Source organism: Patagioenas fasciata, chromosome 15, assembly GCF_037038585.1.
Source record: "Patagioenas fasciata isolate bPatFas1 chromosome 15, bPatFas1.hap1, whole genome shotgun sequence".
Taxonomy (NCBI): domain Eukaryota; kingdom Metazoa; phylum Chordata; class Aves; order Columbiformes; family Columbidae; genus Patagioenas; species Patagioenas fasciata.
This window is the reverse complement of record NC_092534.1, coordinates 3,536,136-3,558,296: the sequence shown is the minus strand read 5'-3', so window position 1 is coordinate 3,558,296 and position 22,161 is coordinate 3,536,136. Positions and strand designations below refer to the sequence as shown.

The following is a 22,161-nucleotide window of genomic DNA, read 5'->3' as shown; positions in this document are numbered from 1 at the left end:
CCGGCAGGATTCATGTCTCCCTGCTTGTCTGATAACTTACCTGCAACTCAATCCTGTCTTTTATTTGCAAAGTCTTCAGTGCCTCTATGTTATGAGTAAGTTTGTAGTTAAGAGACACAACATCCAACTTCTGGACAAAGCTCAGTTCTTCTGTAATCTGTTCAGTCCAAATAAAATATGACAAAAGTTAACTGCGGCACATCTCTGATACTGAGACTGCTCTGATTAATTGTAATTATTGTACTAACGACACATTAGAGTAAGACTATGAAAACTATGAAAAATTTACGGTGAAGAATTGTCTAATTTTTATAAGTCACAACTTTGTACTGTAATAGGGAATACGCTCCACCAAATGAAGATACGTGCTAAGAAAGGTTTGATACAGTTTGCAAACAGGAGTCATGGATCATTGCTGATGTCAAATTTATTTCTAGAAGCAATTGCACAGGAGAGGCTGAAGGATACTGCCTTCATTTAGTCAAGACTTTTAAAACCAAACCAGCTGCTGCAGAGTATTCCTCATACACAACTGTTTCAACTGAAGAAACAGTATTTATCAAATCATTCAGCTCACATCTCACTAACACGAAGGAGACACTTACCTGCTTGCTGTTCACACAGAAGTGAATAAGTCTCTTATATAAGTCGCTGGTTTTTTCTGATACAACATCAACTAACAACCTCATGGGAATGCCAATGTCAGCAGCTCCTTGAATATTATGGGTTAGCACCGCATCCAGCTCTTGTCTTTCCTGTTAATATTTCACAGCATATTTAGCAAAGTGTGTGTAGAACCCAAAGCTTGCCACAATACACCGCTCAAACCAGACATTTAGCAAACCTGTCTGTCCTACATTTAATACTAATAAAAACCAATCACAATGAACTTAGGGAAGTTATACCAGGAAAGAGATAAAAAAATTAAGCCTAACAGATAAGATTAAAAAAATATATTTATTTCAGCTAAGAGGGAAAAGAGTGTAAATGTTTCTCTCTGGTGGAAAAAAAACTCACTAGTATTCTGTTTCTTGACAAAACAGAAATACACAGAAATTACTGGTTATGTCAAGAAAGTCAATGATCACACAGAAGAAGATACTTGTGTGTGTACTCTGCTCTCCCCCACTGACAACCAGAGAAGCCAAACTTGCAATTGTCAACAGGGAAGCAAGAGATTCACAGCCCTTCTTGTGCTGTTGTTTTACTGCAGGAACAAACAGCAGCGTCCCAATTAACCGCTGCCTATTATTTTGCAATGTAAATCACAGTGATGACTCTACAAATCACATCATCTTTCTTCTTGTGCATTGCTGTATGCTTTCAGGATGAATGAAGAGTGTTATATTGGAGTACCTGGAGTGAGATCAGCATTTCTGGGTTTGCTTGTCTTGTCACATTTGCCACATAAGAACCATCAAATAGTACAACATAAATAAAAATAAATATATACACAGAAAGAGCACAACAAGGAAATTATTCAGGAAGTGCCACAGCCTGTATTCTATTAACCTATATATCTGCTTTACTGCACATTACAGGTGCCAGATTTTTCAAGACTTTATTCTGGCATCTACTACTAAAGCTTGTCTATTTGTTTCCAATAGGACAGTTTAGAGTATGTCACTCAGTACTTCTACATGCAGTCTAACAGTCTGCAGGATACTTACATCAGTGACTTTTAGTATAAGGAGTCCTTGTAATTTACTTTCATCAACAGTGATCAATGTCTGGGAATCTAGGTTCATTTTATCCATCAAAACATAGCCTGAACCAGCAATTTTTACTGGTGCCCCAAGATCCTGCCCAAGAAAAACAATAAATTCACCACTTATACACTTACCCACAGGTCAGATAAACTATACATCTGGAACTTCATTATTCCTAATAAGTAGCTCTAATAGCACCTAGGTGTACATCTGGTACATCAGCCAGCGTATCCTATAGGATGTTTCAGAAATCTTGACAGCTTTTTATTACATTTTATACATCTTGTCTTTTTTGATAATGCCTGGCATATTTTTGATAAGTGAGCCAGCATAAACAGAACACAGGACAACATGTCAGCTCTTTCTGCCTAAGTGAAAAGTCAATTATTAATAATTTTCAATGCTTGGCATTGCTCCAGTGGCCCAAAGCATCCATAAATCCAGTGAAAGCAGACCGTATACATAGGTTCATTATGGCAGCTTTGTTTTTGGAAGAAGGTGGGTGAATCTTGTCTTTGTATATACAGATTTACCCTGGCTTGCACACTGAATGGACAGATCATTCTGTGATAACATCTCTCTCAAACTTCCCGTACACTTCTGCTCTCCTTTCCATTCCTGTCTATACAGGAAAGGCGGAAACGAGACCAGACTGCAAATGATGACACGTTCATGTGAATATTCATTATTTCTGAATATTAAAACCCTGCAGATTTCTCAGCCATGCTTTTAAAAATATACATTAGAGCTAGTGCAAGCAAGTCCACTAACTGTAGGTACTGATTCATAGAAAATCTGGCTTATACCGTACAAAAATACAATGAATGACTGACTGCAAAAGTACAATGTAACATTAAACGGAGAATGTTTTTCTTCATTGAAGTCATTAGACTATTTTCTTTTGACTTTAGCAGGTGTAAAGATCCTGGCTTAGATGTATAAATTCAAGAGTAAAGCGAAAAAATATTCCTTCCAATACCTGAATGGTTTGGCATTTGTTTTCTATAAACATTTTCCACTCAAGCTTCTTTTCAGGGTCAAAGTCCCCGTTCATTTGAAGCTCACAAGCGCCCGATTTCATTCCTATTCCGATCTGATATTTCAACTGGTTTTGTGCAGTGATGGACAGCTCGTTTTCCCTTGGGATGTCCTTCAGTTGAGGGAGCTCATGCCTGAATTGCATTTCCAGCGTGATCTTTGGCTTGCACTCCGCTCTCCCTTCAAGACGGGCAGTCTTGCCTTCTGTTTCAAGGACACAGAGAATTTCTGCTCGGCAACTGTCTTCCTGAAAAGATCCTGTGAGCCGTGACTGAGTTGGAATACTGAGATCCTACCAAGATTTAAAAAAAAACACCTTTGGATTATGCTTACACTTTAAGATAAGTCAGTATTGAGTCTTTTTTCTCCTCCCTTTAGCATACCAGAAAGGAGATTCTATGTTACGATATCAGAGACAAAACCTATGATATCTGCACTGCCATTTTTCTCCTTCCCAATGGTAAGATGGCAATTTTGCTTGAATAAGGTCTGAGGGAAGATCTTAGGACTGCCCCGCAGAATTTACAACTTCCGTACCTATATGAAGTTTTAAGTTTACAAAAATATAAAATGCCTATTTCTCTAGAGTGGCAAAGTTTACTGAATATCCTCTTCTTCATTCAGACCAGACCAATCTCAATTTTCAAACAAACTAACCTACAAAAAAGAATAGGCCTAACAGATATTCTTCCACCTGGTGTTGTCAGGATTGTTTTTTTAATATTAAAATTTCAAGCTTGTCTTGTGCAACATCCCAAATTAAATGTACCATCTCATTCTTTTAAAGTATTTGTAAAAATACTGAAAAATCTACTATTTTAAATATTTTAAGTGGCTTTCATTCCCTCTTCACTATGGATAACACACACTTTCTGGTCATTTTTGTTTTCCTGTTGCTGCTTTGTAGCTGAAGAAGCTAAAGCTGAGGAGTTGAAAGCAAAACATAAATGCCTACAAACATCCGGAAATCATCCCTAAATCCACAACAATCATTCTTTTAAATGAAGTCAGTGAGGCTAGATGGAAAAAAACGGGGACATTTCAAAAGTTCTACTTGATAAAAAAGACAGACCAGAGAATATATATTTTGAAAATAGTTCAGACTAAAACCACTTTTCAGCCTTAGAGGGCAGTCTTGGTCTGTGAAGGCAACAAGCAGCAATGACTGAACTAATCCCAGCCTACATGAGACACTTTCTTTGCCAATGCTGTACGACAGCTGTGTCTTTAGAGCTGCTTTCCAACACTCAGACATTGGTACTTTAGCTAAAACCCTCTATGGCCTGCATTTGATGCCAAATATCTCTTTAAAAGCCCGCAAGAGCTACCTGCAGAAGCTGACATTCTGTTTCTGTTTCCAGTGTCCACTCAGCTTTATTCTGAATATACAGATCTCCTCTAGCCTTGAGTTTGCATTTGCCAGCCTGCAGCAACAAAACACACTGAGTGGTGGAGTCTGTGGCTGCAGAGAACAGGACAGAGTTTTCCAAAGGCAGCCCAAGCTGACTCAGCCAGGGAACCGAGTGCCTGAGCGTCCCTTGGAGTGTGTACTCCTGTTCGCAGGCAGCCTCTATCTGCACATCAGCTGTTCTGCCATCACACTGGAGGTTCATCAACAAGCCAACATTGCAGATGTTCTGCTGAAATGAGCCCCCAAAGGCTGCATATTGAGGCAGTCCCATCCTCTGCAACAGAAAAGATGATACTATTTAAAGAACGCAAGGTAAAGCAGCTGTCTTCCTCATTTTTATTTTCTAATTAATGAGAAAGCATTTCTTCTTTCTGAACTAAAATGCTTTTGGAAAGGACCATACAAAACAGTTGGTTTCACAGAGGAATCATAAATAGAAACTGATCATAAAAAGAAACCAAAAATGGGGGAAAAAAAAAAAAAAATCCTACAAGAGCCTTTTTTTGAGTAGTGTAGAAGAAAAAAGTTGTAACCCCAAAGAAAACCTCCAAAATTTCTAATAGAAAGGACATTCTTTTCATTAGATTCTAGGACTAAAGTTTATTTTAATTAAAAAGCTATAGTTAAGCAACTATTTCATGGAAATGGCAGTAACATCTACCATCATATTATTCCAAATTTTCATCTTCAAACACACTCCCTCTGCCAGTGGTCTCTGCTCATTCCTCCATCAGAACAACTTCAATGACCAAACCTGTCCTTTCCTAATGATCTGAAACACACAGGCTATGATGCTGTATAGAAAACAAGCCAGGCTTACCTCTAGACTGGCGCACTTGTTCCTAACAGTAAGTACCCATTCCGTAGCTGTTTTATTCCATGCCAGGCTCACTTCTCCATCAGCTTTCAAACTGCAAGGCCCAAGGACAACACCCAGCACACCCTTATACTTGTCACTTGTCACAGCTGACACCTTCACCTGGTTCTCTCTGGCAATTCCCAGAGACTGAAGCCAAGGCCAGGAATGCTGGAAATCAAGTTCTAAATGAGGCTGGACGTTAGCGGTGGCATGGAGCTGCAGGCAGGCAAACATGGCATGAAAAGAAACGTGTCCAAAGAAGGTGACAGTAAAGTTGCCAGTAAACATCGACCCATTCAGTGAAACTCTTGCTGGAGTCTGAAAAAATTAAGGAAAAACTGTTGTCAAGGTTTTTTTTTCCTATCAGGCCATATACTGTCCTTAAATGCTCATGTTACTAAAAGAGAACTAGTTCCCTACTACCCTGACACCTTTTGTGTTTGTCCTACATACTTATCAATGTCTAAACAAAAGGAGAGATGGCCTACAATATCTATTTTGGAGTTCCATAATAAAAATGGCAGGAGAAAGCCTCAACTTCAAAACTCCATTAGAGCAATTACTAATACCACAAAAATCAGCTGCTATTGCTTCTGCTATCATCACTTCTGGTTTTTGTATATCAAGCTCTAGCTCTGTGAGAATGTGTCCAGTTCCCCTCAGACCTCATATTGTACCCATATTACATGAGGGAAGAACCAGAATGCATTTTGTCTGTTGTCATTATTAGAACATACGTGGGAATCAGAGTCACTGTGATTACTGTCTTTCTAGAGACAAATGTCATCTTCTGTAATGTCACTCACAGAAGATGTTTTTAACACGTTCTTAAGAATACACCAGACTATAAAGTTTACCTTCTCAAACAGTTCAATAGCCACAGGGACTTTCACAAACAAGTTGTTAGCTAGAAAGAGTAGAAAATAGAGTAGGAAGTAAACCATTAAATTCTCAGCTTGTGCCTCCCATGCTCCCTTGTCCAGTTCATATCAGGTTGGCTGTATAATAACAGAACAAGACCATTTATACAGAGTTCTCACTGGTAGAAAATAACGGTTTGGAGACTTCAGCTAGAAATATTAGCGTGACTCTTGCCTTCTGCCTGGTGCACACCTCTTATCTCCTGATGTTGCACCTGTTGGGCCCATAAGCATCCCCTACCTCTGCTTTGCATTCTGCACTTGGTGCACAGCTGTGCACTGAAGATGTAAATCTGTAGCACTTGAACGCAAGTTTGTTGGTAATTCTGATTCAGAATAAGCAATCCCTGCGCGATGGTAAACCTGAGTGCAACTCTCCCCATGGACTTGTACAGTTTTTGATGGAGAACTAATCTGACCTGTTTGAATCTGTGACTATTAAGGGGGTGAAAATATCTGAAAGTATGTGCAAAACATCCAGCTAACTCAAATCCATTTCTACATCTCTGACAACTCTCAGTACTCAGATTCCCTTAGTAGCAGTTAAGACAGTGTGTTGTTGACAGCAGAGTTCACAAATTAAGTCAGTACCTCAAAATGGTGAAATGTAATTGCTCCATTGCAAAGGCCAGAAAGTTGTTCATTAGCAGATTCTCCATTGCAAGCAACCTGTTGGCATTATCAACGAAGCACATTCAGAGCATGAAGAAAATCAGAGAGGACTAAAATCCAAAGGAGTGAGCTAAAAGGCTGCTTTCAGGAAAAAAAGCACGATGATACTAAAATGTAGCTTTAAGATTTAAGGTTAGAGAACAGTTTCAAAAAGCTGAACAGTTTAGTGGATCTGAGGTTAAATCATGTCTCTATTCATGCATTTTCACGCCAAAATATTATTAGACAGAAAAATACCTTCAAATAGTAGAAAACTGTTACTTGCTAGACAGAACTATTTTTCATACTCTGGCTTTTGATTTTGACAGGACACTGGTATATCTTATGTTTGGCACAAAAAATACCACTGTCACAAGTGGACATAGAGTCTTTCAGCTGCCACCAGCTGTGTCCCCTGTTGCAGAAAATGAAGTCCTTGGGGAGTGCTGTTGGTGATATGAAAACTGCTGCCATTATTATTCACGCTGCTGTCAATACCCACAAACAGCCACCTGATGGACCTGCAAACGCAGCTTTAGCAAGATGGGAAAGCTGGGACCGCTGTTATTGTCCCTGAGCAAGCACCCACTCCAGTTCCATGACAAAAATGTTTCATTACCCACCACACCTTGAAAATCTGCTCTTTATTGTTAAGCAAACAATTTCTAGGCTTCCTGCAGTGGCCTTGTTTGACAAATATCTCTCTCCCTTCTGGCCTGCCAGCTAGCTGTCAAGCAGTAGATCTGAACAGTTGAGAATGCACAGCAGAAAGCGACATCAAACACACCATATAGCAGTATTTCTGCTCACCTCTAGCACACGTGGAACAATGTCCATCAGTCCTCCCACATCATGGTGAAGTGAAAGAGAAACTTCCATAGCACTGCCAGTGGTTTTCCTCTCTATTTCAATTCTGAGCTGTTCCGTCTCCACCGTGGTTGTTATCCCTGCAGCAATCTTTCTGGTGAAATTCTATGCACAAAAGAAACCAAATCATTGCAAGTAACAAAAAACAACATCCCAGCAACAACTGGCAAAAGCAGAGTCTGTTTCATCACACTTAAACAACACAGCCTGGGTCATGGGAGCAGCACAGGTAAAATAAAAGTGCAAATTAATCCAAGTAGCATCATTTCAAATAGAGATTTTTTTTCTGTTATGCTAGACCTTCTGAATGCTGTGTACCAGTAATTCCTTCTGGCTCCAAAACACGTTGAGGGCGTTCAGCACCCTGGAGGATTTGAATCCTAAGGCACACATGGTTAAAGCAGTGAAACTACTCGTAGGCAGGGCAGGGGAACTGTACAGAGTTCTCCTCTGCACACCCTTGTGTCTCACTGTGCCACAGGGGCTGAACCCAGCACAGATGGGAGCGTGTTAGTGACTTGAGCCTTCCAGCATGTGTTTGAACAAGCAAAATATTTGAAACCTTCTTTTATGGAAAAATAATTCGAGATGCAGAAGAGCAGTGTTCACAGATCTAGAACAGAAATGCAGAGAACAACAGAAAGCAACATCTTACCAGGAAACACGATCCATGATGGTTCTGTGGGTGGAGCTTTCCAAGTGAAAGCCATGCTAAACACTCTTCTGCTCTTCAGTGGACATCCAAAGGATGACATCAGAACTAGTTAAATCCAGTTCCAGACACAACGCAGTACTCAGGCTCACTGACACCTCATGACCTGATGGTTACCTACATGAGGCCTGCCTGTCCAGTCATCATTTATAGAAGAAAAATAAAATTGGGCAAGACTCCTGTTCCTATGCAGCAACGCACTTCACTCGAATGAGAACTGAATGTAGCATGTCAGTCTAGATTCAGCTCCAAGACTTCAGATGACAGGTACACAGTGTGACAAGAAACGAGAAAACACCTTTGTTTTGCACAGTAATTCAGCACATCTCAAAAATGCAGATGCTTTTGGAATTAGGTGCACAGGAATAACCTGCAGTTATTAGAAATGGTTCTGATAAAAATGAAATAATCGTAAGCAGAACTCTTCTTACCTCATAATACCCAGCAGCTTCTAAAATAAAAGGGATCCCATGTTTCTTTATCTTTGAGATGTTGTGCTTTAAACTCACAGATAGCTGGGATTTAGGAGGTTCTGTGGACAGTCTGTGAGCTTCCAACACAGCAGCAATCCTTTCACTGCCGCTCTGGAGGGCTACAGTAACGGTGCCATTTCTTGGGCCCTGGTCACGCATGGCAGTAAGAAAGCCATCCGAGGGCAAACCTATCGACAGGGAAGGAAGCAAAATCAACACAATACTTCTGGGTTGTCATTAAGAGAAGCCTCCTGTAGTTTTTCTTAAAAAAAAAACCAGACCTTTTTTAAAAAGGGATAATTCAGCTAGTTGCACCAACTGATATTTATAGTAAGAAATTACATTACCTACCATATATGAAAACCACATTAAAAAAGGATTGTCAAATTAAAATGTGGCATGCACTTTGGAAGTCAATGACTTTTCTTTTCTTAATAAAGGATATCTATCAATGAGTATTGTGGCCAACTCCAGTAGTCAGCTGCTAGAAAGTTTCAAAACAGATCTCTTCAGTCCAAAGAGACAAAGGCAATTTAACCATTCAAAATTATTGGTAACTTCAGTTCATGAAAACCCTTGGGTTTGCTTAGGATACAACACGTGGTGTATTTTAGTTTTCAGTGTAATTTATTCAGTGACTTTCAAAGTTTCAATTCTGGCCCAAACCAAAACAAGCATTAAAATATGCTTAGAGGAACAGATCAGCATGCAGGAATACAGATGTACAAGAGAGAAATAATTCACTCTGAACTAATTCAAAGAACTTTTAAGTAGTTTTGTATCCATTTTATTGTATTTTCTCAACAATATTAAAAGGAATGTTGCTAAGACTGGACATTTTGTTCCGGTGTGAGCAAATGCAACTCATGTATTTCTACTGGTCTGCACTTTAGATAAATTCACCTTGACACCTTGTTACACCACACCATCAAGTTAGAATTTTCTTCATACCTGCATTTGTTAAAAAGCTGATATTATGCGTGAAAGTCCCACTGATTCTGCTGTGTCCATGACTCATGATATTGGAAAAATCTATAGAAAGGGCTTTGTCATCCATCTGGAAGCTAGCCAGCCCCCTTCTCATCTCTTTACTCAGCTCCAGGTGTCCTTTCAGTTTTGCCTCCATTGGGATTGCCTGACTGCCGTTCTGAAACACAGCAAAAGTGACATTGTGTACGGTGGTGTTCCCAAACACGTTTCTGTTCCTCAGATGAAGTCCATACAGTGTTTTGTTGACCATCACATTGATGTTACCTGTAACAGGCAGAAATTATTATTGTGGAGAGAGTCCTTTGGGACAGAAGTAACCAGAATTTTATAAGTAACATATAAATCAACCATTAAGCAAATACCAGGAGGAAGTAAAAAATATTCCATTTATTATAATAGATAATTTAATGTAATCTAGAGAGCAAATCAGTTTATGGTTGAGAGAGTTTTTCTACTAGTAGAAGTGTCTGTGTTTAAAACAAATTACATAATAGCATTTCTGGCAGCTTTTTCTTTTTATTCACCAAACTGCTTGTGCCTTTAGGCCACAAACTACAGTGTGTTCCTTCTGAAGGGACATTTACGGAGAGACTATGACCTATTACTTGTGTAACTTCAGGCTAAACAATCCCTCTGGAGCTCTGCAGTGACCTGCTCCACCTATGGAGCCACTCAGAAGAGCAAGGGCCTCAAGTTACATGTCCCCCCCATTTCAGAAGAGCTGCATAGGAAAGATGCCACCCACTAATTCCTTCAATTTAGGAAAAGATGAAAATTACTAAACTACGTTAGTTCACTAAAAAGTAGTTTCAGCCCAATGACCAATGGCCCATTTTGCATGATAAATACTCTTCTGCATTCTGTGCATTTCAGTAAGGAACACATTTAAATCAAGAAGCTTCCTTAGATAGCTGCAGACTTAGCAGCAAAACACAAAGTAAAAAGGTACCATCATGAATGTTGGTTTTGCACTTCAGTAATCCATTCAGAGAAAGGAGACGAGGTATGGCCTTTAATCCAGCAAATGTGTGTTGGACTCTTCCATTCAGGGACAAAACAAAACCAACTTTCTGCTCCCTGGTTCCCAAGAAATCCATGTGAAGCCTATTTTCATTAAGCTTCATCTCGGAAGACATCAGAAGTCTAAAAAGAGAAATATACAAATTGCTATTAAGATCTTATTATTATGCTTAATTCATGATTGTCAGCACAGCGTGGGGTCAAGTTTCTGAGTATCTCTAAGTGTGGAAAGTCCACAGACTCCCTGGGCGCGTGTTCCAGTGTTGTGAAGCAGTCAATCAGACGCCTTGCAATACGTATGTGCTATTCACCAGATGTTTATAAAACTACTCAGTAAAGTCTCACAGATGGGCAGACTGATTTTTCTTCAAATCTTGGATGCTTTTGATATGATCCCTAATAAAAGAAAGAGAGAGATTTGGACAGAGTTAGAGTTGGAGACGAACTCCTCTCTGCCACAACATGAAATCTCTCTTCAGCGCTGCTTTAAAAGCTTAAACAATACTTTTAAATGCCATCACCATCTGAGTTTGGTAAACGAACCAATAACTATTTCTTGGTATCGTGGGCCTGAGTTAAACAGTGCTGGAGAAACACAGCACAGCTTCTTAAGGAAACCTGCTAGAACAACAAGAAGCTCAACTTCCAGTCTTTTAAGTATAAGACTGAGACACAATTTTCATGTTGCCTTCAATAAACTACCCATTGAAATCTCTGGCTTTCTAGACTCAAGTATACTACACAAAATAGCTAAAAGTGAAGCAGTAGTATTTTCATATTGTTAGACATCCCTCCTAGAAACTGGAACCCTCTTGAAACACTGATGACAAGTAAAACTTCAGTGCAAATCCACTTGATGGGAAGAGTTGAACTACATAATTCAGGGAAGAAAGATTCATTTGATCAGTGAGCGACTGAAGTCTGTACAGACTATATCTTTTTTGCAGTTCCCCAGAAACAGTCCATTTTTTATTCTTGTCTCTTTTCTCCCTGTAAAATAAACCCCAAATAAATCATCATTCCAGAAATTCTGAGCATTCTATTTTACTTCCTGTGAAGTGAGCTGCAATAAATTGCTCTGTTACAGCCTACCCTGGTATTTAAACAACTGAATGTACTATTGGAAGGCCAGAACTGCAAGTAAGCTGCAGAAACACATTGAATATCTTTCTTGAATCCTTTATCTTATTTTTTCTTTTATTAGTAAATCTAATGAGCTCCAGCTAACTTGTAATAATTTCCAATTTCTTTAACTCTGCCAAATACTTACTATTTGTGAAATTTGGAAAATCAGATGGAGGAGCCAGCTGAAACTTGAGAGGGTCAAATTTCTATTTCTGACCCTGCCACCTCAGAGCTTTCCACAATGCTTAGTAAAACTTTATCATAAACATTGGGAAGCGCCCTCTTCCACTGGCATAGCTTGTAAATATTAGCTCCCTACTTCTGAGAGGATAAATGATGGGGGGATGTTGGAGTGATAAAGGACTCAGCGTTCCGATTCAATGTGAATCACGCAAAGCCATTTATTATAGAAACAAGTCCCCTTATATACGCAACTATTCTCTAACCACACGTCCACGCTCCAAGCATGGATTCGCTAAATGAGTATCATGGGCAGTCCACACGCTGGAGCCCCACCAGTGATAGGTCCGACGACTCACGCCATGCTGAGGCCCTGTTAATGAAGAAACGCCCCTCTTTCTCACAGCAGATTCTGTTCTCAGCTTCTCCAAGTGGCCTTGAGATTCCTTTGGGCCTGACTAATTCAACAACATATCCCCATCTAATGACACCCCTCCACAGGGGAAAAGGGCTGATCCAAAACCAGTATAACAGCACCACCTGTTCAATCAAGTTATCCCTATAAAAAGTCCTACGAAAGCCACTAGAACACATTAACATAACTTACTATACCAACGCATGAAAGGTAAAGAGCAAAAGTATTTCAGTAACAGGGATAACACATGAAATGGCATTTGCTCAGTGGCTTCTGTGCCAGCTATATTAAAGTAGTTACATTTAACTATGTATCACAGAACACTCTTCAGCTCCTCTAGTAACCAACATTCTGATTTCTCTACCTTGACGGAAATATTTTGCCCATGAGCTGGAACTGTATCAATTCTGGATCTGCCAGGATTGTCTGATGGAGGAAAGCCCTCAACTCAACAGCTCTGGCGTTCTTCCTGTTTTCATTGTTCATTTCAACCTCCAGCATCAGCATGTCCCTTCCATTGGAATGAAGGTACAGAGAACCATTGAAGTTGCTCTCACCATAACTCTTCAGCACTGCCTGGGCCTACACATAGAGAAAAAGAACAAGACATCAAGGATACTGAAACATCAGTTTGAGGAATAAGACTGCAGACAAGTTGGGTCTGGGAAAAAGAAGAGAGGGGAGCAGAGGGTTGAAACATGCTTTTAGTTTTCATCTTCTTTCTCACCATCTAACTCTATTTTTCCTTGGCAATAAATTAGTTCTGCCCAAGCTGAGTCTGTTTTGTCCATGAAGGTACTGGGTAAGTGATCTCCCTGTCTTTTACCTCAACCTACCACATAGGATAAAGCTAATCCTAGAGAAACAGCCTTTTGAATTGGTAATAAAAGCTAAAGATGACACCTGATTTTGCATATAAGCCTGTCACCATGCTAGATCTTTCACCAAAAAAAACTCTATGAACTATCTTGAATTTTAAATACAATTTATCTTGGCTTTCAGAGTTTTCTGAATTTCAACCAAAACACAAGCCACCTATTCCAACTGCACGTAGCCATCTAGCCACAACAAATTCTACTCATAAAAAGTTAACTGTTTTCCCAACAAGTTACACCTCTCCACTACACTCATTGAATTCCACACAAGTTGTCCAAATTCGTAGTATACACATATATTTGTGTTCCCACACTTGAAAGCAGTTGCAAAGCAAGTTATAGCACACACAGCTCCCAGGCTGACATGCGTCCCTAATGCATGTGACAAGCAAGCGACTCAACACAGGTCTGAGTGTATGAACTGCAAAAGCCACAAGTCCAAGCAACAAAACTGCAACGATGAGGGAACTGACCTGTGAAGACGCGTTCTTGTTGATGATGGCTTTTATGGTCACACCGTAGTCAAAGTGCTCCACTCTAGTATGCCTGGAAAACAGCTCCCCGCTTAGGTCCATTGCTTGTGGAAACTCCAGCTATTGGACAAAGTCAAATGTCAACATCACTGCATTCCCATCAGTTGCCTCATGTATTATTAATAATAATAATTTAATTTGATATCTGAAATTTTAGAAGGATGCATATATTCAACTGTGTGTGTACCAAATTTTATCAATTTGACTCAAAGACACCAGAAAATAAATTAAATGCAGTAAAAATGTACGAAAATGAAAAGTTAGTGCATTTCTTAGAAGACATTGATACAAATTATTATTTCATCTGCTGGGATACCAAGAGTCTCTGTCAGGGCCAAGACTTTATTGAACTAGGAAGTTTTTAAGCATAAACCAGTTACAATTCTAAAGACTATACAGTAAAACAGCCACCAAGACATAAAAAATAAAATGTCACAAATTAAAACCATCAATACCTGGAATGAATGTGTCACATTGATGTATAAAAGGTATCTTAAATCTGCCTCACTGGATTTGTCCTGATGTCTCCCTAGAAATCTGAGAACATCTTCCTTATCAACCTTCATGGTAATCTCAAGCTCATGCGTCACCTGTGTGTTAAGAATGTGAATAAGCGAATTGCATTGAATATTAACCCTGTATATTATGAAAGATGAGAGAAGTCATCCCTACATATTATGAAAAATGAAAGAGTTGTGAGCTATTACATTGTGGCTCAGAATGAAAAATGAGCAAAACAGGAAAAAAAATAACTGCATTTGGTAAGAAAGATGAATAGATACACCTAGGTGAGAACCCTGAATACGTTCCTTCCTGGTACTTATTATTATTAATAATATACGTGCATTGTAGTATTTTGAAAAGACTATACTAAGTGTTATTATAATATTTTATTATACAACAAATTATTATATATTATTATACAAAACACTGTATTAGGGAGGCCCCAACCATATAATTGCTTTCTGAACTTTTTAGTTGCAGCATTTACACGGTGAGGAGCTAAAGACCTATAGCAAGTTAGGTCTGAAAAGCCAACAAACTGTAAATAATGAATCTTTCCTGCTAACTGAATTTAATGGGAAATTTACTCACATTTTGGTGACTTGGAGTTAAAAAGCATATTTCAAGATCTTTAGGGAACAACCTGTAGTTATAAGGATGAGTTAAGCCAGCACAAATCTAAAAAAAGGCGGAGAAGAAATGCAAGGAACATAAGATATACACAGTCAAGCATTCATTTGCTGGCTTTTTTGGTATGCCAAATTAAACGAAATTCTTGTATAACTCACATAGGGGTTTTCAGGTTGGTAACCAAGGGTAAGAGTTTGAACTGTTTCCTCCACTCCATTTATCAAAACTTTAGTTTCCAATAAATACAGCTTTAGCTTTTTATCAATGGTAAAGGTCTCCTGCAGAAGGAAGCTCTGCAGAACGGGCATTTTAAAAGGATGCCTGGAACAAAACAAGGAATAAGCAAAGTGTAAAAGATCCTAATAGACAACTACAAAAAGAAATCATGCAGAGTTCAACCTGAACTCCAAAATCTTCAGTTGCAGATGCCATCAGGGCGTCAGGTACAGAAGCAGAACACATAGGACCAGGAACTCAAAGAAATGACTGGAGCGTGATTATAACTTCATACAAACTATACACATTTACTGGAATTTCTAATAAAGAATTTCCATCCTGGATTCAGGAAAGGCTTGGAAGAGCATGAGAGAGGGTGACGCTCTAAAATTCTGACATGCACAACCAGTACATACACTTCATATACCTGCATAGCCAAGATTCCATTTCAAATAGGGACAGTGTCTGAAAGCTTATGGCAGCTTTGAAAATCTCACCTATGCCATATTTTATGCTTTCTGGAGAAACAATATCTGCATGCCAAGAATCCTATGCAACAGATGTTCAGCCATACATAGTTCTTGGAGTAGTTTACTACTTTCAGTGTAATGTTTTATGGAGTTTATTAAGTATTTCTGCACATTCACTTAGCTGGATGTCTTCGAAAAATGCATTAACTTTTATAAGCAGACACTGGACTGCCTTTATACACGTTAGGATATCTGGTACAGCTTTTTGTTCTTCATTTATGTATTTTTTCCATTACTGAAAAGGCACCTCATATTTTTTTAGCTCCTAAGGGAGCCTGTGCACTCCTGCTGACCCTGGTACGCCTTGAGAAAGCTGAGATGTCCCCAGAGATGATCCAGATGTCCTCAGTCTGAGCACATACTTTTACCAAGGCCTCCAAGCTGTGTTTTGATAATGTGTAATGAAGAGCGAAATGTCAGAGATAGCAAGTATCTAGAAGGAATGCAACTCATTCTCATCAGGAAGTGGAAACATGGTCCAAAATGTAAACAAGACCATTTGTTCTGTGTTTTAAGAGGGAATACCTTGGACTTTAGAATGGCTACATTATTCCTTAGGACTAGGAAAAAAGGCATCTGGATGGCACAGAGGATCAGATGTGGATTTTGGAACTTCTCAACACTTTCAAGATTGGACAGACCATAAATTCTAGTGTTTTCATGAAAGGCGCAAAACCTCAGTAGAGCTGCCAACAAACGCGTTGCCACAGCACACGTGGCCTGTTGCCTTTGGCAACTTTGTTCACTATCATTTCAGTAAAGATGGAAAAAGCTAACAGATGCAAATAAGCAGCCTATGAAGTCGGAGTGCTTGAGCAAGTTCAGGGAAGCAGAGGGGAGGAGCCACAGGCTTTGTGCATGTGGCACTTCCACTTTGTAAAGCCCAGAATGTTTCGCAAGAGCAGCAAGATGCGCATTGAGTTTAGGCCTAAACATTCTTCAGAGACAAAAATAATAAGGCTACTGAACCTGAAATGGAGGGTTCCACGTTTCTGATAGAGCGTCTGCTCCTTCTTCAGCTCTTCTATCTGCCCTTCAAACTGCAGCACAATAGGCTGGCTTTTATAATCTCTCCATACAGTCTTCACAGAAAAGTTTGTCTTCTTAGGCTGCACTCAAATCATGAGACCAGAGGAGGAAAGGACAGTTGTATCAGATTACTGCATTCATATTCAGAAACATCAATACAGAAGCCGTGTTGTTCACCAGGCTGCAGGGAGGCCATCGTTTCACAGATGCTTCAGTTTAAATCCTGATCTCCGTTTACATAGGATTAGTAGAAAACTGAGTTCAGCAGAAAACAAACGCTATATAATGTTATCACTTGAACGTAACTTACTTGCGACATGAGCAAGTCCTCTTTGGAGGACAAACTGCTGATTACCCCTTCCTGTGGTGCAAACACCAAGTGAAGCAAAAATGATTTTAAGATTGGAAGGGATGTAGAAGCTAAAAAAGCATAGAAACCTAGACTTCTACAATGCTCACCAGCGGGCAAGATATTTTGATTCTCCAAGACAGTAGAATCTTCCACACCTGCCATACATTTGCATCAAAATATAAGTAATCACATCTACAGCTCTTTCTAGCCATGCAGTCTGTTTTTGTCCTCCCTGACTTTGTAGTCTCCCAAACAGGTGAGAAGTACTCAAAACTACACTGCACAAGTTTCTGTTTGTTTTCTTTTTGAACCTAGTTTTACATTGCAGGTTGTCAAAACAGACAGAAATAGAAGCAGCACTAGAAGTGTTTAAATTTCAACACTAGCAGTAACATCTCTTGGGAAGGTGGCAGGCCTGAGAAACAGTGCTGAGTCAAAGAAATTGCTTCTGTGTTTCTTTCTTACCATTGCCAGATTCTGATAGCTGGCTGTGACGTTAAATTCATGTTTTCTACTCTTTATCTTAAAGCACAGAAATTTGGATCCTTCATTATTCTCAAAATTAATCTCACACTTCACAAGCTGATTCCACAGAGATTTCAGTTCACTATAGCTATGCAGAACATTCCTCCCAAGATGATTAAACGTGGATGCCTGAAAAAAACCCAAATATGAACACATTAGTCTGGCTGAGTTAGGGCAGACAGGATCCTATAGTGCCAGCAGCACAGCACAGAGGTGAAAAGATTGCATTGGAGACTATCATTACAAGAACTCATAGAAATAGTGTGCCAGCTTTTCTATTATCAAAATATTCTGAATTGCCATAAAGATGTCAAAGTTTATTTTATCCTCTCCAAGCAACGGAGAGAGAAAAATATTGAAAATAGTCAATGAACATTTTTTTCTCATGCAAGAATGTTTCTCACAATCCCCCACACTGTGCCTGAGACAGCAGTGATCTAATGAGGGAAAGCCGCAGTTCAGAATAAAGGAACATCTTAAACATAAACCTAAGTTAAAGATGTAGACCATTGCAGTGAGTCTAAAAGAAAGGCAAGCATTCCAGGCTCTCTTTTATACAGAGGCAGATAAGAAGTTAAGCTTCTCTAAGACAAATCTACACTTTGCATAATGACAGAGGCTTATCATGTCACAACAACTGTGATGAAATCAATTTTAAATCTCTATTGCATAGCACATTCCAAAATAAATTAGGAAGAAGCTTAGAACCCATAGACCAGGGGCACACTGATTCTATCCAGTGGATATTTAATCATTTTACAGAAAGTGAAAAATTTCCAATAGAAAAGAGAGAAGACTGCACATTGAGAACCTGCTACTGAAGGTTGTCTCAGGTTTGTGGGAGATGAGTAATGCTCCAAGTCATAACAAAAGAAATAACCTTTCACTTCTCAGGATTGTTCTGAACCACTGAACTATCCAGTACACCACTTCTACTGAATCTGCTGATATTCCAGAGCTACCTGTAGATTTAGTTGTTTATTTTGTAGAGATATAGTGGGATAAAGACCTTCAGCAAAAACACCTCAGTGGCAAAAAGTCTTCTGCAAGATCAGCACTCTAATATTAATGAAGCTCCAAATACTCATGAAGAATTTTTACAAACCATATCAAGAGGCAGCAGGTGCCATGAACTACATGACAGCCTGTTGAGCAGGACACGCTCCAGGAAGAGGAGAGTTACATTCTTCTCAGGTAGAGGATGCCTTGAAATCTAATGCCTCAAACTTAGGTGAATGCTGTAATCACTGGGCTCTTAACTTACAAGTTTGGCTATTGTTCTTCCTACTTTTAAAATGAAAAACACTCTCAGCTGTTTCATATCACCAAGGAACAAGTTTTAAACATTTCTTACATGATTACCCAATTTTCCCACTTCCTGAAACTGTTAGGTCATTGGGGTCGGGACAAGAAGAGAAATCTTTAAAGTAGTAATGATTATTTGTACACTCCCAGGCAGAACCCTGCCATCATGTATTCGGGCTTTGCGCAGGGAGTGATGGATTCCCCTTCCAAACAGACGCAGAGGTGGTGGCCCTAACACCTTTTCAAAGCTAATAAAGAGACCCTGGCTGTGCTGATTTGGCTGCCCCACAAAAAGAACAGCTTGTCAATCAAGCACAGAAAACAGACAGACATAGGCATTTCAAGATCCTCTCTCCTATGAGCTGGCACACAACACACAAGCTTCTCAAATTAGTTGCTTCACATCACGTGCTCACCACGTGGTATTTCAGCTCGAGGACAGTTCTGTTGGGTATCTATCACAGAGCTCTATCAAAGCCATGCACTAGAGGAAGCACCACCTTACTGACCTGCAGGTACGTTGTAGCTGGTGTGTAAATGTGAACTTTCCCTTCCTTTTCATTGTCTTGATCTCTATAGAATAGTTCCACTACGAGATTCTTAATGGAAAGAGCTTTTCCAGTTGTCAGCTCCACAGTCGATAAATAAGCAGAATGCTGAGGCTGATGCAGTTTGTGAGCTGCATACACATATAGCCATGGGGTGTCTATATTCAATCCACCTGGAAGGAACATACATTAAAGTGAGATTTCAAGCTACCTAGATTCTGACTCCGCAAGAAAGCTGATAAGATGCTGGGGTTTTGGAATGAGGCTAAAATGCCACTATCAATCTATTATCTTCCAATTGCCAAAATCTCTGGATGGTATATAGTGAAATGAATGTCCTCCACTAGCATAACATATCACAGAGTCTAACACATAGGGAGTTTTTGCTAATAAATGGAAATTTATGAAGCCCAGTATCTAAATGGCACCAGGAAAGGGTTCTACTGCATGATCTGCAACAAAATGTGAAATCTTTACCTGAACTGTAAATCTGTAACCACTATTCACATAATTACAATAATGGCCTTAATCAAAGCTGTTCTGACATATGCCGAAATTCAACTCTGCAATACTTACGCTTTGAAAAAGACTTGTAGGTTATTTTGGAAATCAGTTTATAGACGGCTCAGAATATTTGTTTCTGACAAGTGCTGACATGTTACTAGCAGACTTGAAATTTTGCTAGTTATTGATCAAATGGCACCATTCACTCATTGCCATACAGTTCAGTAACTCATGATTATTTTATAACAGGCACAAAATAATCTCTGAATTTTTAAAACTTCAGAATTAATCTAACCTTAGTTCAGTTCACCATAACAAGCAGAAAAGCATCCATTAATTCAGTTCACTGTATCAAGCCAGATGGTTTGCATTAATAAGGATCCAAGTTTTTGCACATATGGTGTATACTAGATTTGAAAAAAATACATCTCAACAGCAAATCTACACACTGAGCCTGTCATTGCCCTGATTTATACCGCTTCATCCACTGAAGCAAAAATGGTAGTGGCATTCAATCCATCTCAAGGTCTAAATGTCAGAAAACTGATTTTTTGCATACCACTGGTAACTTAACTCCTATTTTAGAAAGAACTCTAACAACGTAAAATACAGCTGCTTATTATAAAGGCCCGCTCCCTGTAGGGATATTTTTAAAAAATATCCATACTTATACACAGCTGTTTAATATATAGCTTAAAATGTATCACTAAAATTCTGCTCAGTGTCCCATTTTCTAATGTTTTTCTAACAAACTTGATCACTTTCTACAGTAAATTTTTTAAAACCATGGTTTGCTTCTTGGTCAGTTCTCTCAGTTAAATGTCCAGTTAACTGAACATTACTGGTCTACATGAGGAGCATGGCCATCAGACAAAGTTATCCCCCTCTTCAGCACAGGAGAGGTTATGTCTGTGCCATTGGATCTGGCTTTGGGGCCCCCAGATCAAGGTGGATGGTGAGAAACCAGAAAGGCCAGGACAACAACATCTGTGGCGAGGAGGGATGGTGTCGGGCTTGTTTAGCCTGGCAAAGGAACAGGGGAACCTAACAGCTGCCTACAGCTATCCTGAAAGTAAACAGCAAAGATGAGGAACACAAACCCTTCAAAAAAGGCAGAGAATACAAGGGAAAATGGCCACCAACAGCACTTTGAGAGGCCAAGGAACTGCTGGAAGAGGTCAGCCACCTAAGCTGTAGAATGCTGGAGATCTTGAAAACTCAGCTAAGCCAAGCCACAGCAGATGTGATTTAGTGTTAGGAACAGTCCTGATTCAAGCAGGAAGCTGAGCTAGAAAACCTCCAGGGTCTGCCTCTTCCAAACAATATTTCTATGATTCTGCTACACACACACAAAACTACCTCAATAAAATGCCAGCAGCAACTTTCAGTGCCTGCTTTTCTAATCACAGACTGGAAATGGTTTGTGGTACCTCACCTTCCCACTTCTTCAGGCCGCTTCTGGATGCGTCTCTCCACTGCAGTCCAGCCACAAATGGCACATGGTCATTATACTGCACCTCAAAGCTGGTGCTGCTCTGCAAATAAACCTGAGAGCTGTGCAAGTGCTGCAGTTGGGTTCTATAATTCACCTGTTTTTCCAGGACTTGCATGGTAAACTGGAAGACAAGCAAATTTAAATAAAACCAGGATCTAACACACACACAAAGAGGAGCAGGAAGGTCACAGCTTGTGCTGCTGCTCTGTGCATTTGCTGCTCACTTTACAGTTTTTCATGCATGCCAAACAGTTACAGACTGGGATTTCTTTAACATGCGTTTCTTATATCTACTGGAAATTCAAAAAGGAAAATTTCCAATAATCTTATATGAATTTACTTTGTTGGAAAAAGAAATCATAATTCTAGGTCAGTCTATGCTGGGATCACAGATCAATTCTATGCCTACAGGTACCCCCTACAGAAATACAACACTGACAACCAACCTCAGAAAACTGTTACCTGTTCTAAGATAATAACAAAGGCGACCTGCAACTTCTAAGAAATAACCCAAATATTAACAGGAATAGTTTCTGTAGCTTCTGTAAGAACTTCCTACAAATAAAACAAAAGATCGCAGGGTATACCAATATAAATAACTATTTTCTTTCTTTTTGTAGCCCATAGAATGTGTTTCAAAAGAAGGATAAACCCACTCTGAGTCTTTGAATTATACTTTACTACATGGGAAAACTTTTTACTGATCCAGGGTAGAAATCAATTTGTAATAAAAAAATATGAAAAA

At 39.3% G+C, this 22,161-nt stretch overlaps 1 protein-coding gene across 2 annotated transcripts in view; it reads right to left on the bottom strand.

Moving 5' to 3' along the window:
* The window catches only part of LOC136108748 (uncharacterized), a 91,891-nt gene that overhangs the window by 27,946 nt on the left and 41,784 nt on the right, over positions 1 to 22,161 (bottom strand). For both annotated transcript variants that reach the window (XM_071815258.1, XM_071815257.1), the window contains 20 exons: positions 21,357 to 21,537; positions 19,379 to 19,590; positions 17,505 to 17,693; positions 16,628 to 16,767; positions 15,071 to 15,233; positions 14,874 to 14,960; positions 14,234 to 14,368; positions 13,719 to 13,838; positions 12,735 to 12,952; positions 10,580 to 10,773; positions 9,592 to 9,894; positions 8,599 to 8,828; positions 7,399 to 7,560; positions 6,529 to 6,606; positions 4,979 to 5,335; positions 4,076 to 4,432; positions 2,689 to 3,039; positions 1,671 to 1,802; positions 606 to 755; positions 41 to 157 (listed from right to left, as the gene is read on the bottom strand). In XM_071815258.1, the coding sequence (XP_071671359.1) occupies positions 41 to 157; positions 606 to 755; positions 1,671 to 1,802; positions 2,689 to 3,039; positions 4,076 to 4,432; positions 4,979 to 5,335; positions 6,529 to 6,606; positions 7,399 to 7,560; positions 8,599 to 8,828; positions 9,592 to 9,894; positions 10,580 to 10,773; positions 12,735 to 12,952; positions 13,719 to 13,838; positions 14,234 to 14,368; positions 14,874 to 14,960; positions 15,071 to 15,233; positions 16,628 to 16,767; positions 17,505 to 17,693; positions 19,379 to 19,590; positions 21,357 to 21,537 (3,876 nt within the window). The remainder of the gene's footprint in view (positions 1 to 40; positions 158 to 605; positions 756 to 1,670; positions 1,803 to 2,688; positions 3,040 to 4,075; positions 4,433 to 4,978; positions 5,336 to 6,528; positions 6,607 to 7,398; positions 7,561 to 8,598; positions 8,829 to 9,591; positions 9,895 to 10,579; positions 10,774 to 12,734; positions 12,953 to 13,718; positions 13,839 to 14,233; positions 14,369 to 14,873; positions 14,961 to 15,070; positions 15,234 to 16,627; positions 16,768 to 17,504; positions 17,694 to 19,378; positions 19,591 to 21,356; positions 21,538 to 22,161) is intronic.